The sequence below is a fragment of the Perognathus longimembris genome, chromosome 17 (genome assembly GCF_023159225.1).
Source record: "Perognathus longimembris pacificus isolate PPM17 chromosome 17, ASM2315922v1, whole genome shotgun sequence".
NCBI classification, from domain to species: Eukaryota; Metazoa; Chordata; class Mammalia; order Rodentia; family Heteromyidae; genus Perognathus; species Perognathus longimembris.
The window spans coordinates 37,448,768-37,467,597 of NC_063177.1; the positions used below are offsets into that span (position 1 = coordinate 37,448,768).

The window sequence follows — 18,830 nt, forward strand, 5'->3', positions numbered from 1 at the left end:
GGGGAGAGGAGGAGGAGGGGAGGCAGTTAGCCCAGAAGCAGTTCCACACCTCAGGGCCAGGCTTCAGAGACTCGCAGAAATAAGGGAGATGAGATGGGGCGGCGCGGGTGCGGGGGGGGGGGGGGGAAGGAATCCCTTCCCGCTTGGGCTCTGCCCCTAAAACCAGCTAGTCTCCTTATGTCTGACTTCTTTCCCTGGCTAGGAGTGTGTGAGGGAGGAAGCCGCCGGAGACTCCAGACCTCCCGGGCCTGGGCGAGGGGAACCCCGCTGAGGAGAATCACATCCAAGTGGATGGAGTGGTGGGGGGGTAGCGTCCCGTACTCAGGGCTCCGCTGGACCCGGGAGGCGCTGCCGCCGCCGCCGCCCACCCCGCCTCGGAAGGCACACACGCGGTGTCTGGAGCTGCAGTCTCAAGTAGAGGACCGAGGGCGGGGCTGGAGGGCCTCGACCCGGAGGTGAACCGCAAGGCTGGGGCGCGGGGAGGCCGGGGCCGGAGCGCAGGCTGAGGGCAGGGCTGGAGAAGGCCGTAGGGAACCCAGGCGGTGGAACGGCGGGTTGCGGCTGCCGAGGCTGCGGGCCCGGCTACACTGACGGCCGGAGGCGGGCTGGGCAACGCTAATGAGGCGGGAGGCGGGCTTAAGATGCAGGGAGGGGCGGGGCTTAGTATGGTTGAGGCGGGGCTTATTGCCCTGGGGCGGAGCTGAGGGAAAGAACTAAGGGGGCGGGGCTTACGGCGCTAGGGGCAGGGCTGAAGAGGGGAGCACGAGGGCCTTGCTTATCACGCTGGGGGCGGGGCTGAGGGGGGGAAAGAACTAATGGGGCGGGTTTACGATGCTAGGGGCGGGGTCTGGGGAGGGAGCATGGGGCGGGGCTTATTGCCCTGGGGGCGGGGCTTAGGGGAAGAACTAATGAGGTGGGGCTTAAGACGCTGGAGGGGGAGGCTGAGCAGGACGGGAAGCACTAAAGGGGCGGTAGGCAGGATTTAAAACTGGCCCCGTGGGGGCTGGGGATATAGCCTAGTGGCAAGAGTGCCTGCCTCGGATACACGAGGCCCTGGGTTCGATTCCCCAGCACCACATATACAGAAAACGGCCAGAAGCGGCACTGTGGCTCAAGTGGCAGAGTGCTAGCCTTGAGCAAAAAGAAGCCAGGGACAGTGCTCAGGCCCTGAGTCCAAGGCCCAGGACTGGCCAAAAAAAAAAAAAAAAAACTGGCCCCGTGGCAAGGGCGCTCGCCTCGCATACATGAAGCCCTGGGTTCGATTCCTCAGCACCACATATATGGAAAAAAAAAAAACCAGGAATAGCACTGTGGGTCAAGTGGTAGAGTGCTGTCCTTGAGCAAAAAGAAGCCAGGGACAGTGCTCAGGCCCTGAGTTCAACTTGCCCCAGGACTGGCAAAAAACAAACAAAAAAACCCTCGAAAATGCTGGATTACAAAGGAGCTTCAAGGATGAAGAATAGGAGATAGCTAGAATTTAAAATTGTATTGCAGACCACCTCCGAAGCCAAGAGTTTGGGAATATCTTGGGCTTCAAGATGATTTGGGTATTTGTGAAGAAACCTCAGCATGATTTGGGGAATAAGGACTGAGGTATAGTACTTACCTATCATGTGTCGGTCCCTGGGTTTGATTCTCAACACTGGGAGAGGAGGGAGGAGGGAGGAGGGAGGAGGAGGCTGCTGAGTGTGGTTAACATGTCTGTAATCCCAGGTAGTAGAATGGTGAGTTGGAAGCAAGCTTGAGCTACATAGACACTCTCAAAAACAACAACAATAGGGACTGGGAATATGGCCTAGTGGCAAGAGTGTTTGCCTCCTACACATGAAGCTCTCAGTTGGAAAACGGCCAGAAGGGGTGCTGTGGCTCGGGTGGCAGAGTGCTAGCCTTGAGCAAAAAGAAGCCAGGGTCGCTGCTCAGGCCCTGAGTCCAAGGCCCAGGACTGGCCAAAAAAAAAAAACCTAAAAAAACAAAGGGGCTGGGAATATGGCCTAGTGGTAGGGTGCTTGCCTCATATACATGAAGCCCTGGGTTCAATTCCTCAGCACCACATATATAGAAAAAGCCAGAAGTGGTGCTGTGGCTCAAGTGGTAGAGTGCTAGCCTTGAGCAGAAACAGTGCTCAGGGCCTGAGTTCAAGCCCCAGGACTGGCAATAATAATAACAACAACAACAAACGAAGGGAAGGAAAGAGGAAGAAGGAAAGAAGAGAGAGAGAAAAGATGAAAAGAAGAAAGTTTCTCTACTCAGAAAAAAAAATATGAATGTATTGGTCACAACCTACAATCTGCAACAAAACTTCTCCGCTACCCTGTGAACACAAGGACCCCTCAGGAGCATTCTCCCTGCCCCTCCAACAGACAGCCACTCTACCTTCTGCTCAGAGAAGGTCTATGTGAGGGGTCACTGTTTCAAAACACATCAGCCACCCACAACCTACCAAGGTCCCATAGCCTATAAATGTGCTTCTGAACCCTCTATTTGACCCCTAGTTCCCAGAGTGCCAGCTTCTTCCTGTTCTTGTTAAAGGTTGGTGACTTCCACTCTTTCAGGCTCTTCTTTCCTCATTGACTCCTTCAAGTGAAAAATCAACAAGGATTGTTAATAAGAAAACAGTACCCTTGTCTGTGTCTTCAGAGCACTCTGTGAGTCAGACAGACTCTAAGAGCGGTGAGTTAAGGTTCCTCCATTAACTCTGGCGCTTTCTGAGTCCCATCGCCTAGCAACCTCACACAAATCACAAGCTATGGGCTCATCAAGGAAGTGTCTCCTGGCACTTACTTCAATTGACCACTAGAGGGAGATAGAGAGCAAAGGCTGCCAGCCGTATCAACAACAATGTCCCCACAGTCTCTGGTTTCAGTGTTACTTTTAATGGAATGAAAGAGTTCTTAACAGATAAATCAAATTTAAAGCTCTTTCAGTGAAATATAAATTCTGCCCCAGATTCTCCTTCAGGAGATAAACCAGCACTCTATGGAATGGCCTATGGAACCTAAAAGGACACTAGGATCTATGTCTAACATTATGGGAGATAGGCGTATAAGAGAAGGGGTATCGGGCTGGGAATGTGTCCTAGTGGCAAGAGCACTTGCCTTGTATACTTGAAGCCCTGGGTTCGATTCCCCAGCACCACATATATAGAAAAGCCAGAAGTGGCGCTGTGGCTCAAGTGGCAGAGTGCTAGCCTTGAGCAAAAGGAAGCCAGGGACCGTGCTCAGGCCCTGAGTTCAAGGCCCAGGACTGGCCACAAAAAAAAAAAAAAAAGAGAAGGGGTATCCTGGATAGGAGGAAGGAGTAATTCAGGGACAAGCATAAACATGGGCATCTCCACTACATTCAGGCTGGCCCCACTCCACACCCCCTTACATCTCTTTCTTTGAGAAATATGCTATCTAGGCCCAGCATCTAGAGTCCCATGAGGCAGTTAAGAAGAGGGGTGCAGTGAGGTGGGACAGGAAATTGAAGAAAGGCTGGAGAGATCAGAGGGAAGCAAGGAGGGAAAAAAGGAAATGAAAAGGAACAAGACTTGTAGGTCAAAGAGCCGGCTATCTGGATTTTCTGGGTCCTCAAACAGAGCACACATAACTTTGCTAAACCCTTGCTTTCTAGATACTTAGAGATGAAATAGACCAGAAACCTTGGCCCTCGGCCAGTGGGAGGAGTGTAGACACTAGAAAGAAACTGAAGAGTCTGGCAGATGTAATTGAGTTGATGAGAGGGTGGGGAGAGGGGCCCTCTTCCATTGAAGCTCATTAAGGGATGGGAGACATACAGCCTCAGGACTATATGCTGGCTTGCAGATGACTTATCAGTGCAGAAATTCAGAGATAGAAACGGGGGGTGGGGGGAGGCAGAAATCCAGGAAAACAAAGAGAGATACAGAATGCATGTAACACACATGTACACTTGTGACAGGGACCTAATGACCCACAGTAGCTTTCCCATCCTTGCCTCTCATCCAAGCTCCCATCCTTGCCTCTCCTAAGGAAAGAAGGGAGAATTATATTAAGGGAAGTTTCTCTTCTTCTTTTATCTTGTTTGTTAATTTGTCTTTGGGTGGGTAATGGGGTGGGACGCAGAAATAGAGGGACAAAGGGTAGACAAATACAGCAGTGGTACCTAGACACTATGTGGAAAATGAACTGTACAATTTGTGGATAGGGATGGGAGGGAAAAATTGGAAGAGAAAGAGGGAAGGGATGACATGTTTCAAAAAGAAATGTACTCATTACCTGATTGATGTAACTGGAACCCCTCTATACATTACCTTTATAGTAACAATAAAATATAGTTTAAAAAATAAAGTTAAGCCAGGTGCCAGTGGCTCACACCTGTAATCCTAACTACTCAAGAGGCTGAGATCTGAGGATCACAGTTCAAAGCCAGCCTGGGCAGGAAAGTCCATGAGACACTTAATTCCAATAAACTACTCAGAAAAATCCAGAAGTGGAGCTATGGCTCAAAAGTGATAGAAGGTAGCGTCATAAACAAAATAAGCACCCAGGCCCTAAGTTCCAGCCACAGGAGTAGCATGCGCACATGCACACGCACACACAGTGGAATAACAAGGATTTTGAGAGAGTTGTGCCGATTATGAGACTGTCTAATCTCCATACTGGCCACCAACCCCTCAAGAAAACCTCCAGGAAAGATCAAACCTACGCTCCATGTCCTTTAAGCCTTCTAGGTGAGGGTGTGAAGGCTCACGTGGGTTCAGGTTCTGTGTGTACACATATATGATCTTGTGACTCCCTTAATCTGTCATCGACAGCCCTGCCTGTGAGTAAAGGCCCCTTTTTTTTTTTTTTTTTTTGCCAGTCCTGGGCCTTGGACTCAGGGCCTGAGCACTGTCCCTGGCTTCTTTTTTGCTCAAGGCTAGCACTCTGCCACTTGAGCCACAGCGCCACTTCTGGCCGTTTTCTGTATATGTGGTGCTGGGGAATCGAACCCAGGGCCTCATGTATACGAGGCAGGCTCTCTCGCCACTAGGCCATATCCCCAGCCCAAGGCCCCTTTTAAATTCCTTGCAAGTAGAAACTGAAGAGCAAGATCTAATGACCTATCTGGAGATATCTGAGTCTCCACAACAGGCATCTTCACTACTATTGCTGCTATGACTCACCTCTGTGTATGAGCATACACATATTCAGTATTCCATAACAAGCAGAGATATGGGACACTAAACAACAGGAAACCATTAAAGCCCATGGCTCATACCTGTAATCCTAGCGACTCAGGAAATTGAGATGAGACCTGAAGGATCAAGGTTCAAAGCCAGCCCAGGCAGAAAAGTCTGTGAATCTTCATCTCCAAATAACCAGCAAAATGCTGGACTGGAGGCATAGCTCAAGTAATACAGCATCAGCCTTGAGCTTAATGAAGAGTGGGAGGCTCTGAGTTGAAGCCCCAGTACTGATGAGAGAGAGAGAGAGAGAGAGAGAGAGAGAGAGAGAGAGAGAGAGAACTATTTAAACTAGCTCTACCTCTATCTATCTGAGACCTATGTGTCTTTACCAAAGATATGTACATGTAGCTAAAACAAGTGGAGTGAGGGAGGTAGGACTCTTCAGGCCAACAACACGGGATGATGAAAGACAGCTCGGACAGCTCTTCTCGGCTAGAATCTCTAGAAATCTCTGGATTTCTTATGCCCTTATCATGTCTGCAAGGACTATCGTGAATCCCAGACACTTCCTGATAGACCTAAGCAATGGTTAGAGCTGTCAGAGAGAACCAAGTGTTGGATAGCTACAGGAAGAGCATAGGGTGAAGAGAAAGGGAGGAACCCAAGAGATAAGGAACAGACACAGACATGTCCCGTGTCACTCATACGGACATATATGCACATACAGACTCATGGGCTCCTGTATCGCCCCCCCACCCCAACTCCCACTCCAAATAGTTCCACGGGCCAGTCTTCATGTCACTACCTCTCACTAGACCCTGGCTGTCCCCACCTACACAGGCACCTGTCTGCCACCCCCTCATCCTCTAGGAGGCCCGGGCCCAGGGCCCTGAGGGAGGACACACCTGGAACAGGTTGTTGCTGTTCTCCCGGAAGTAGAGCAGGAGGGGGGTGGGGTCACTGGGGCAGGCGGGGTCCCTGGAAGCCGACATCCCTGCCTCCACGGAGGCATAAAGCAGTCTGTCCTGACAGGGGACAGTCATTTTCTCAACCGACCAAACCAGCAAGTCCTGGGCCTTCACTCCACAGCCAGCCAGCCCACAGGACCCAACATCATTCCTGGTAAGAACCCGATGACAGCCGAGGGGGCAGGGGACATTCTGGGGCTGTAGAGATGGCTGAGACCAGAAGGGCATGGGAGTCTCATGGAACCCAGTGAGTTAGGTATCCAGAAGGCAGGCTTTGGGGAAGGAAGAGGGTGAAGAGCCCTTCGGTGTGCACCCAGCCGACCCCAAGAAGCTATCCTACCCACTCCTGGATGTACATTGGCATGGGTAGAATGACCCCCCCCCAAATTAGTGCTTGTGCCCCCTGAGTCCTCACATCTGTGAGGTACCACAGGAAATGCAAGTCACTGTCAGGAAGGCTGGTGTATCTTCTTCCACCCATAGGTTAATTGGGGTGTGTCTCCTGGCCACCCATATAGAACACCTTGACTTGCACTTCAGAGACCTAAGATGGTGACTCCCAAGCTCTCACAGGCTCTGCATTCTCCAACACCCTCTTAACCCCAGCGTGTATCTCCCAGTCATCTCTTCCAGTCATCTTTCTTTGCTTCTTGCCACACACAGTTCGCCAAGCTCAGTCTCAGCACCAGGCCCTGTGCTGATGCTGCAGAGGTGACTCAGATCCATTTCCTGCCCTCAGGGAAGTCACAGTCCAGTGGGCGGGCAGGAGGGTCAGGTGCACAGATCATAACAGGTGTTCCAGACAGGGATGTGCTTTGGGAACACAGGTGGAGTCATCCATTGGATGCCCAAGGGAGGGAAGGAGTGCCCAAGGTTTGACCCAAATTGAGTGTTAAAGGATGAAGAATGACTCTTGCTATTGGGAATGGGGTATTGTAAACAGAAAGAACAAAGGCAGAGAGCATCCATAAGCTTGCGTCTGTGGGACACCTGGGAGAATGGTCTACACATAGCCATGAGTTAGGAGGCGGGTGTGAGGGAAAGATAAGGTACAGGCAAGTGTATCTCCACCAAAGGGCAGGCACTGGCCAGCTGTGTGAGCTCTGGGGTTTCCTAGTCATAAAATGAGGACTCCTGCTCACGCCTGTAATTCTAGCTACTCAGGAGGCTGAGATCTGAGGGTCATGGTTCCAAGCCAGCCCAGGAAGGCAAGTTCTTGAGACTCTTATCTCTAATTAACCACCAAACAGCTGGAAGTGGAGCTGTGGCTCAAGTGACAGGGCACTAGCCTTGAGTAAAAAATAAAATACAATCTCAGGAAGAGCACCCTGGCCCCAAGTTCAAGTTTTAGTACTGGCATACTGGTATCCTGGAGGATAAAAACTCAAAGATAGTAAGGACAGTGTCCAGGCCCACAGTTCAAGCCCCAGGCCCAAGGAGGCAAAAAAAAAAAAAAGGACTCCTACTTGGTCCCAGTAGCTCAAACCTATAATCCTAGCTACTCAGGAGGCTGAGATCTGAGGATCATGGTTCCAAGCCAGCCCAGGAAGGTAAGTCCTTGAGACTCTTATCTCCAATTAACCACCAAAAAGCTGGAAGTGGAGCTGTGGCTCAAGTAGCAGAACACTAGCCTTGAGCAAAAAAAAAAAAAACAATCTCAGGAGTAACACCCTAGCCCCAAGTTCAACTTCTGGTACTGGCATACACACACACACACACACACACACACACACACACACACACACACACACACACACACTCGATGACTCCTTGGCTTCTTGGAGGCTCTAGCATTTGAGAATCCAGATGACCCCTCACTGCAGAGGTCTTCCCAGGTGTCATGGTGTCCTTCACCATCTCCATCTCCCCACTGACAGAGACAATGACCATATTTGAAAACGTCACCCGGGCCCTGGCCAAGCAGCTAAACCCTCGAGGGGACCTGACGCCGCTAGACAGCCTCATTGACTTCAAGCGCTTCCATCCTTTCTGCCTGGTGCTGAGGAAGCGGAAGAGCACCATCTTCTGGGGTGCCCGCTACGTCCGCACTGACTACACCCTTCTGGATGTCCTGGAGCCTGGCTCCTCACCCTCAGGTCAGCCTCGGGCAGGGCACAGGGCTGGGCTCCAAGGGATCCAATAGAGTCACAGCCAAACCACCTGGCCCACAAGGAGGGCCCAGTGTGGGACTACATGTCATCTGAAAGTCCTCAATAGGGCTAGAGGGGTGGCTCCTGTGAACAGAGCACTTGCCTAGCAAGCCCGAAGCTCGGCATTTAAACCCCAGTACAAATAAATAAATAAATAAATAAATAAATAAATAAATAAATAAATAAATAAATAAATAAATGAATGAATGAATAAATGAATGAAATGGAAGTTCTCACTAGTTGCTGAGAGAGTGGAAGGTTTAGGGTTGCCTCTCCAGATTGCTCTTTTTTGTCTTCTCTCTCCTACAGATCCAACAGACTCTGGGAACTTTGGCTTTAAGAATATGCTGGACGCCCGGGTGGAGGGAGAAGTGGATGTGCCCAAGACAGTGAAGGTGAAGGGAACTGCAGGGCTGTCCCGGAACAGCACGCTGGAGGTCCAGACGCTCAGTGTGGCACCCAAGGCCCTGGAGAACCTGCACAAGGAGAGGTGAGAGTGGACAGGGCTGGGAACAGCCGCCTGGGGCCTTGCGTCTTGCGTGGGGAAAGCAAAACCCCTGGCAATGTTGTCACCATGGGGGAGGCCTTGATGTTGACCCTTTTGGACTATGGAACCTCCAAGCTATTTCCTAGCTACTCCTTCCAGTACCTTTGCTACCACCTCCCTCCCCACAGCCCTCCCACCTCATTCCACGCGTGAGGGTGAGGCTATTTACACCCGTTTGCTGAGGAAACTCACTTCTCCTAGAACCACAGTGTTCTTTTCTGTGGAATCATGGTGTCACATGGTAATTTCTTTATGTGGTACTTGGGAATCGAACCCAGGCCCTTGGGCATGCTAGGCAAGCACTCTACGGCTTGAGCTACTAGCCCCATCCCTGCATAGTCATTCAACTTGAAGGCTATGAAATATGCTAGGAGGCGGGGCATGTGGACTCAGCATTCTGCTTCCACAAAGAAAGCCTTCAAGATGGCCCCACCCCAGACTCCCCCTTGGAGGATGCTGGCTCTAGGGGTGTGGCTGAGGGGACATTGGTGCTAGACACCACATATGTTTGTCTTAATAAGGGACCTGACTTTTAAGTAATTAAGTAGGGGTTGAAATAAACAAATGAGGACTAGGGAGGCCAGAAGGAAAGATTGGAGTCCTTGGGAAGTCACTATCTAGTGAGCTTTTTTTGAATGTAAAGTATCCTACTATGTGCTGGGGTGTGTCTAACAACTTTTCCTAAAAACTTGGTAGTCTAGGAGAGTGAAAACTACTGTGCAACAGTAACAACAATCCAAAACAAGAAGTGGTAAAACCCGGTGCTGCTGGCTCACACCTATAATCCTAGCAACTCAGGAGGCTGAGATCTGAGGATCTGGTTTAAAGCCAGTCCAGACAGGAAAGTCCGTGAGACCCTTATCTCCAATTAACCACTAGAAAACTGGAAGTGGCTCTGTGGCTCACAGTGATGGAGTGCTAGCCTTCAGCTAAAGAGCTCAGGGATAGTGCCCAGGCCACAAGTTCAAGCTCTACCACCACCAACCACAAAAGAAGTGGTAAGTGCCATGGCAAAGGTTTGGCTGAGTCTCGTGACAGATGGAAGGGGCTTCTGGCAGGGAAAAAAAGGAAAGGATTTACAGAGGTGGTGCCCCACCACCTCTAGACCTTGTGTGATGGGCAGAAGCTGGGCATACAGGGCTAGGAGAGGACCCAGAGGAGATATCGCAAAGCCAGTGAGGGACCGTGAATTATAAGGCAACATGGCTGTCATGGAAGAGGTGCAAGTGGAACATGCAGGAGTTCGAAGGTGGGCCCAGAGCATGCAGGAACCAGGTGCCAGGTCACAGAGGTTGACCTTTAAGCACCAAGGACACTCTTGAGGGCAGAGCTCTGTGTCTCATGACCAACCTGGCCAGATAGAAGAAGTATGTTCCATAGAGGAAGAAGAACAAGGGTTTGTTGTATTGTTGGTGTGGTGCAAAATTAGAGAAGATCGTGATATTGCCTTTGATGGGTGAGAGTCGATCGTCATTTCACCTACATGGTGGAAGCAAAAGCCAAATTATAAAGAATTCAGAGTGCGAGGTGCGGAGGTAAATATTGGGCAGGGGCACATCTTTGGAAACCCTTGGCAGAGAGGTGGAAGAAGGAAATAGGGTGGCAACCAGAGGGAGTAGTAGGATCAAAGAAAGTAAACTTTTGAGGAGTGGAGACATGTTTGTAGATGGAAGCAGACAGAAGGAGCAAGTGAGGGGAGGAACTGGTGTTAATGGCACGAGAGGGGATAGAGATGGAGAGGAGTGATCCCAGGAGACATGAATAGGGAAACAAGGTAGGAGTCTCTGCCCCTGTACTGAAGAAGGAAGGAAAGGAGGGAAGGAGGGAGGGAGGAAGGGAGGGAGGGAGGGAGGGAGGAAGGAACAGGCCCTGGCTGTGACCAGCTATTACCCAGTTTGTCCCCACACACCTGGAGGTAGGCATCATCACCTTGGTCTATAGGTGAGGCAAGTCAGGAAATCTGAGACAGGAAATCTGAACTTTAGCCTCAGTCTGACTTGAGTTCTCACTGCCAGGATATGGCAAAAAAAAAAAAGTGGGGGGGGCCTGGCCCCCATGAGGAGGAGCTCTTATAGTTCCTTTATGCTTCTCCTGCCTCAGGAAGCTGGCAGCAGATAACCCATTCCTGAAGGAAATGCGGGACCGAGGAGAGAACCTGTACGTGGTCATGGAAGTGGTAGAGACGGTGGAAGAGGTCACTTTGGAGAGAGCTGGCAAGGCAGAGGGCTGCTTTTCCCTCCCATTCTTTGCTCCACTGGGGCTACAGGTTTGATTCAAACACACACACACACACACACACACACACACACACACACACACACACACACTTCCCAGAGGTCTCATTTTTTTTATGCTATCAGTGCATAAGGATATGAAGAAGACCCTATCCCTTCTCTTTGCTCCTCAAGGTCCCAACTCAACTGGCCAGATGTACAGCTAGGCCCTTTTCTGGCCAGTGGCACCCAAGGTGGGCATAGCCAGAGATAGCTGGCACAGAGACTATGGGGGGAGGGAGGGGGAGTACACTCATCCTTTTCCCTCATGGTGTGAAAGATCAGAGTTCCTTGCCCACAGAAGTTCTCAGGCACAGGCACAAGGCACATAGCTTAAAGTTTTCGTGGAAATAGTGAGACTCTGGCACCTGTTTCTAATGAATCTAATCCACCCAGAGTGTCTGGGAATTTGGAGCCAAGAAATCTTAGTCATGGAAGCTTTCCTGAACGAGGTGGGCATGTGGGACCGATGGTGACCAGGAAGAAGGAACCAGGGCCTGGATGGGAGGAGGAGGACAAGGAGGAGGATGGAAGTTTGGAGGTGGGAGAGGATATTGCACAGGCAAATGATGGAGCAGGTCTGCCCAGTTCCCTACAGATGTCCAAAGCAGGAAGAGATAAAGCTTGTCAGAGGATGATCGCCAAAGCTGAGTGAGGGAGCCAATCCCACAGAGTCCAGACTGGGGAGAAAGATGACAGAGGCCATCGCTGATGGCTTTTCCATTGGCTCTTTCCACACTAGCTCTCAAGCCTGGTCCTGTCCTCCCACCCCCCAGCCCCAATGTCTCATACAGAGGATATCTGCAGACTCACAAACTCCCACTGTGTAATCTTAGGGCTCTGTAAACCACAAAGAGGCTGTAACCATCCCCAAAGGCTGTGTCCTGGCCTTTCGAGTGAGGCAGCTGATGGTGAACGGCAAAGATGAGTGGGGTAAGCAGAGATTAGCATGTTCTCTCCACAAAACAAGAGTTAATCCCACCGGTATGGAGGTATGAGGGTCCCCTCTTGCGACAGTGTCAGGGGATAGGGGTGGGAGCGTATTGTATCAGCCAATGCTAGAGACAGAACACTAATGGCTGGTTCTAGAGGGAAGGTGATGGGGCTCTTGGGTTCTGAGTATCTTGGAGTGCTGGACATGGTAGAAGCCATGGGCAGGGGTGCAAATATCAGCAAGCAAAGCCTCTATTCTCAAGAAACCAAAGGAGGAAACCGACCCCGATGCTAGTACAAAAGGGCAAGGTTGAAAACAATGCTAGCAAAGAAGAGAAGTTGCTGGATGCCAGTGGCTCACGCCTGTAATCCTAGCTACTCAGGAGGCTGAGATCTGAAGATCATGGTTGAAAGCCGGCCTGGGCAGGAAAGTCCACGAGACTCTTGGCTCCAATTAATGCTGACGTGGGACTGTGGTTCAAAGTGGTAGAGCACTAGCCTTGAGTGAAAAAGCTCAGGGACAGCACCCAGACCCTGAGTTTAAGCCCCATGACTAACAAAAAAGAGAGAGAAAGAGAGGGAATTTACAATTTACAGCAGTCGGGGGGTGTGTGTGTGTGAAGAGTTAGACAAGGCATTTGAGGGGCAAGACCCAAGCCCTTGGGTTTGAGGCTGGAGAAAGAAGGACAGGGCAGTTGATGTCCTAATGGACAGGACCTAGCCCTAAGCAAGACTCAGGGCTTGAAGAGTGAAGCAGCTGGTAATGGCCTCCTGGTCTCCCTCATTTGCCCCTTACAGATATTCCACACATCTACAACGACAGCATGCAGACTTTCCCTCCTGGAGGTGAGTGAACTGCTCGTTGGCTCCCCACATCTCCTGCCCTCCAACATTATCTGCTAAAAGTCTCCCCATTCTAATAGCAGATAGTCTAATCCTCCTGGGAGTCCCTGTTTTTGTTTCCCAGGTCCTCAGGAATAGCCATCCTCAACTTTAGGAAAGATAAGAGTTATATAAATATCGCCCAAGACAAAGAAACAAAAAGACAGAGACCGGGTAGAGATTTATAAATACTGCCCAAAAGAGACAGAGAAATATAAAGACAGGAGACAGAGGTGCAAGCAAAAGCAGAAGACTGGGAGGCTGTGTGTGTTCCCAAGTTGTGGGGTGAACGTGCTAACAGGATCTCGTGTGATTTTATAATGATCGCTGGCGAAGCTGCCTTGAAAACAGTTTTAGACCAACAGGCAGAAATGAGATTTATTCTGACAGATGTGCATTGTTTCTGTCTTCAGAAAAGCCAGGAGAAGAGAAGTTCACATGTAAGTATTCCTTTCATTCCACTGCAATTTTTTTTTTTACTCGTTTGAAACTCCAGTCTTCTTTCTTCCCTACTGACAGGAAAAGATGGCAGAGCAGGTCAAACAGCTGTCTCCGAGTGTGGCAGACAATCCAGTAGCTTAGGAAAAAGATGTGGAAGGGGAAATCTCTGGAGAAGATGACCCAGCATTTAGACACTTCAAACCTGAATTCCCCCAAAGCTTTGGCTGCTATGTCCCACGTGTCTGCCACTCTGCCACCCAGCACCTGGGGCAGGAGCAGCTGAGTCACAGGGACGCCATCTCAAGCTAGTGCCCCGTTAGCTCTTCCTATGACCCATTCCTCCATCCCAGGAATGAGGCAAGGATAGCCTGTTGGGGTCTCCCAGGACAGCGAAGGAACATGTTGCTTCCCCCTTTAGTGCTTTACCCCTGGGGGATGGCTGTCATGCTGAAGGACTCCATTCTAATCCATTTTTGTGTTTGGTTTCTTTCTCTCATTCTCCTTCAGTTATCCAGGCATCTGATGTTGGTAAGGAATTTTGTGCTTGTCCCAAGACTTTGGCAGGGAGGTGGGGGGAAAATGCCTGAGGGTGGAGGCAAGGGAAGACAAGGGCTGAGTTCCAGGTCCTGGGATTGGATCCACTCTTTCTAGCATAGGCTGGGTATATTTTAGAATATTAGGTCCCTGGAATGCCAGGCACAGGTCACTTATCCAGGATACAGATCCACGCTGACCTTCACTCAGTCACCAAGGTCATTCTTTGCCAGTTAGTTCATGAGAAGGGGGAAGGGACCTTCCCTGCCCATCTTTTTGAGAATGGGAAGTCACTTGTGTGCTGAGGAAGGATGGGGCCTTTTGAGTTGGATGATACTATAGGGCCTGGCCCACATCCTTACCCCACGCTCGTGTCAGGGTTGGAAGACAACGTAACGTGATTACAAGGCCAGGCCCCTGTGGGAAGCAGAGCCTGGGTCCCCTGAAGAGCGTGACTGAGCCAAGAAGCCCTCCTTCCTGTAGGGAGAACATGCTGAACTGGGAGGCTCTGGCAGAGGACTGGTTGCATCACCTATTATCTCCATAGGAGAGGCACATGAGGACTTCAAGACACTAAAAGAGGAGGTTCAGAGAGAGACCCAAGAAGTGGACAAGCTGAGTCCAGTAGGGAAAAGCTCCCTGCTCAGCTCCCTCAGTAAACTCCTTGGGAAGAAGAAAGAGCTTCAAGACCTTGAGCTTACGGTGAGGCCACAGTGGGAGAATCAGGAGATGAAGAGGGTTGTTTGTTTGGTTTTTTTTTGGGGGGGGGGTGGGGTGGTAAGTGCAGATGGTGGGTGGCTCTAACAGTAGTCCAAGGTGGCCAGAAGCCAGGAGAGTTGATAGATACAATCACCAAGGCTGGCCAAGTTCCCCCAGGGTGCCAAGCCCACCATTACCTCTTAAGGGAATGCTCCCTCTGATAGAGGGTGGACAGCAGACCATGAGAGCCTCCTGCTGCAAAGGAGCTGCAATCTTTCCACAGCTCAAAGCTCAGCATCCAAGGAGAAATGGAGACATGAAACAGTTTGAGGGGCTGCTATGTACTGGGTGCTGGCTGTGTCTGGCCCTCTGCTTTGGTATCTTCACTTCCCACCTTTCCTCACAGCTTGTAGGGGCTCTAGACAAGGGACATGAAGTGACCCTGGAGGCACTCCCAAAAGATGTTCTGCTGTCCAAGGAGGCCTTGGGTGCCATCCTCTACTTTGTTGGTGCCCTAACAGGTAAGAGGGGAATAAGATCTTTCACTTTTTCACTTGAGTGAATTCCCAAATGAATGAATGAGTGATTGGCAAGTAAATTATACTTCACATTTTCTTTAAATAATGGGTTCCTTGGGAAAGATGTGAGAGGACATTGGAAGGGGTGACATTGAGCAAGATGTACTGTGCTCATAATCTGACCTCGAATTGAAACCCTACTATACAACCACTTAAAATTAATCAATAAAGAAAAATAAACAAAAGAAAAGGTTCCATTCCTAAGGATTTCCTTGGTCAGCACGCATGTCCTGAGAGCCTGCTAATAGAGGTTGGCAAAGAACTCAAAAATTTTCAACCATAAACTGAAAACCAAGGTCATTGCTTTCAAAGACACCTACTTGTTAACTTGAATCTCAGAAGGGAATATCTTCTGGCTAGCCCCTGTATTTTCTCTCTCCCTCTGCATGAAATATTCCACTTAGAAAAATTCTGATATTTCAGGGATAAGTTGTTTGTTCCCCTAAGAAGCCTGCCCCCAAATGCCAAGACAAAAGACTTCCAAAAAAATACATAGGCCCTCTCAGCTGTACCTTCCTGAAGATTCTGCCTCTTCTCCAGACTGCAGGTTCGCTGAGTGAAGGAATTATCATTTTTATTAACACCTAACAGAAATGACTGGCAGAGAACAGGCGAACAGGCGTTGGATCACAAATGAAGGAATGAATGAATGGATCCATCAATCGATTCTGGCTAGAATTTTAGAAATGTACTATTTGGAATTTGTAGTTCTCTCTGCACCAGCAACAAACATATCTTTCTCTGCTTTTTTTTTTCTCCCTAGAGCTAAGTGAAGCCCAACAGAAGCTTCTAATAAAATCCACAGAGAAAAAGCTTCTACCGGTACAGCTGAAGCTGGTGAGAAAAAAGAAAAGAAAAAAAGCACAAGTTTGGGAGGAAGTAGTTGGAAGCAATGGGAAGACGTAGATTTAGCACGATGGCAGACACATTCTCAAGGGCCCTGCCTTATCCCGGGAGTTCGTGCCCAATTCTCTGTTCTCTACTTCTTTCCTCTTATTATCTGATTACAAAAGGCAGAAGGAGACATTAGGCTCTGGTGGCTCATTCCTATATTTCTAGATTCCTAGGAGGCTGAGATCTGAGGATCAAGGTTTGAAGCCAGCCTGAGCAGGCAAATCTGACAGATTCTTATCTCCAATTAACCAGCAAAAAAGCGAGAAGTGCAGAGGTAGCTCAAGGAGTAGTAGTAGTACACCAACCATGAGCAAAAACAAAAACAAAGCTAAGGAAAAGTCTGAGCCCCCAAGTTTAAGCCCCAGTACCACCCACTCTCCAACCCCATTTAAAAAAAAAAAAAAGGCAGAAGGGTAAATTTCTACCTACGATGTGAGTCTATCAGCTTTTTCTTGGGAGGAAACCCAGAAAATTCTTGCTCTACTTATTCCTAACCAAGTGATGTGAGCAAACATTTAATGTCTCTGAATCTGTTTATTCGTCTGTAAAATGGGGCTCTAAATCAACGCAGTGGCCACTATCAGACCCAAATGGAGTTGTAAGGGAAGCAAAAGAGTTATGAGGGAAATGTAGCCCTAGGTCATGATTTGTATGATTTGGAGAGAAGGAGAGAGCTTACCAGATCTTTTGTAACTTTAGGCTGTTTTTGGTTCCTTGCAGGTGGAGAGCACAATGGAACAGAATTTCCTCCAGGATAAAGAAGGAGTTTTCCCCCTGAGACCTGACCTGTTGTCCTCCCTTGGGGAAGAGGAACTGACCCTCACTGAAGCTCTAGTGGGGCTCAGTGGCCTGGAAGTACAGAGATCAGGTCCCCAGTACATGTGGGACCCAGATACCCTCCCTCGCCTCTGCGCCCTTTATGCTGGCCTCTCCCTCTTCCAGCTGCTGACTAAGGCCTCCTAAGATGCCTTTTCTGCCTGCTTCCTGTTTCCCTAGGCCCCCTCAGTCTCAGTGTGCCATGTTCTTATCACCTCATTTCAGAGCCCACAGGCTAGGGCTGAATGAAATCCCAGCCTCTCACCCTTGAAAACCAAACCCACCTGCCCCCACAACCTGTCTCCCTCCACCTGCCTTTTACCACCACAGCCCACCCCCACGTGCCCATCTGCTGATGCCTAAATCCTGTAGATGTAGAAACGCTCAAACTTTAAAATTTTGGGGGGCTGCAAATGTGGCTTAGTGGTAGAGTGCTTGCCTAGCATGCATGAAGCCCTGGGTTCAATTCCTCAGCACCATATAAACAGAAAAAGCAGGAAGTGGCACTGTGGCTCAAGTGGTAGAGTGCTAGCCTTGATCAAAAAAAAGCCAGGGACAGTGCTCAGGCCCTGAGTTCAAGCCACAGGACTAGCAGCGAAAAAAAAAATCTTTGAGCTATTTCAACAACAAAAAAAATTAATTCCTAATTCTTTGCACTTCCAAAAAATAAACTTTACTGGAATTAATGGGAACTAGTAGATTGATACCTCAGGATTGAAATGTCTTTGGTGTGTGTTTTTTTTCTTCAAGAATTCAGCTTAAGGATCCAGCTGCCAGTAGCTCACACCTATAATCCTAGCTACACAGGAGGCTGAGATTTGAGGATCACAGTTTAGCACCAGCCTGGGCAGATAAATCTTCAGGACTCATATCATTGATTAGCTAGCAAAAACCCAGACATGGAGGTGTGGATAAAAAAGAGTTCCAGCTGGTACTGAAAAAGAACAGTCCAGCTGGAGGCCCTGAGTTCATGCCCCAATTCCAACACATAACAAAGAATTTATCATAAGGAGATTATTAGTTTGAGCCAGTAGACACATTATTCTACTGCCTGCCTGTGGATAACGTGTACATAATACTACTCTACACTGTCCTCAGGGCAGCAGGAAAATGCACAGAACACTATGAGGATCCGGATTCTAAAGTGAGAAGAACATCAAAGCATTTTGTCTTCAAGACACAGCATTTGGGGCTAGAGATGTGACTCAAATTGTGGCCTGCCTAGTGTATTCAAGGCCTTAAGTTCAAACACTAATGCTTAAGGAAAAAAAAATTACAGCAAAGAAGACCATTTGTAGGCCTAGGTTGAAGGATTGGGCTTGGGGCGTGGTGGGGGGGGGGATCTTAGAAATATTGAAGCCTGGGCTGGGGATATGGCCTAGTGGCGAGAGAGCTTGCCTCGTATACATGAGGCCCTGGGTTCGATTCCCCAGCACCACATATACAGAAAACGGCCAGAAGTGGCGCTGTGGCTCAAGTGGCAGAGTGCTAGCCTTGAGCAAAAAAGGAAGCCAGGGACAGTGCTCAGGCCCTGAGTCCAAGGCCCAGGACTGGCCAAAAAAAAAAAAGAAAGAAAGAAAGAAATATTGAAGCCCAAAATAAAGATAACAAATCTCAAATCTGTCCAATTAAAAGATAGGCTCCCACAGTTCTTGCCTGTAATCCTACTCCAGAGACTGAGATCTGAAGACTGAGGTTGAAAGCCAGCCTAGGCAGGAAAATACAAGAGACTTTTATCTCCAATTAGCCACCAAAAACCTGGAAGTGGAACTGTGGACTGGAACTGTGACTCAAGCGGTAGAATACTAGCCTTGAGCAAAAGAGCTCAGGGATAGTTCACAGGCTCTGAGTTCAAGCACCAGGACTGGAAAACACACAAAAAAAAGTTCGTCCAATTGAAAATGTAGGTAGGTCTTTAAAAAGTGGGAAGACCCAACAAGACTTATCCAAAATTCTAAAGATAGTAATATTTTCTTTTACCTTTTAT

At 49.2% G+C, this 18,830-nt stretch overlaps 1 protein-coding gene across 1 annotated transcript; it reads left to right on the forward strand.

Annotated features, from left to right (window-relative positions):
- The first annotated feature begins 7,978 nt into the window (after positions 1-7,978).
- Gsdma (gasdermin A) lies at positions 7,979-16,990 on the forward strand. The gene is made up of 11 exons (XM_048366243.1): positions 7,979-8,192; positions 8,556-8,736; positions 10,894-11,059; positions 11,903-11,999; positions 12,798-12,845; positions 13,295-13,321; positions 13,830-13,850; positions 14,404-14,558; positions 14,962-15,076; positions 15,897-15,970; positions 16,748-16,990. Exons 1-11 carry the CDS (start codon positions 7,979-7,981, stop codon positions 16,988-16,990), a joined length of 1,341 nt encoding a protein of 446 aa, XP_048222200.1.
- Positions 16,991-18,830: the final 1,840 nt, after the last annotated feature.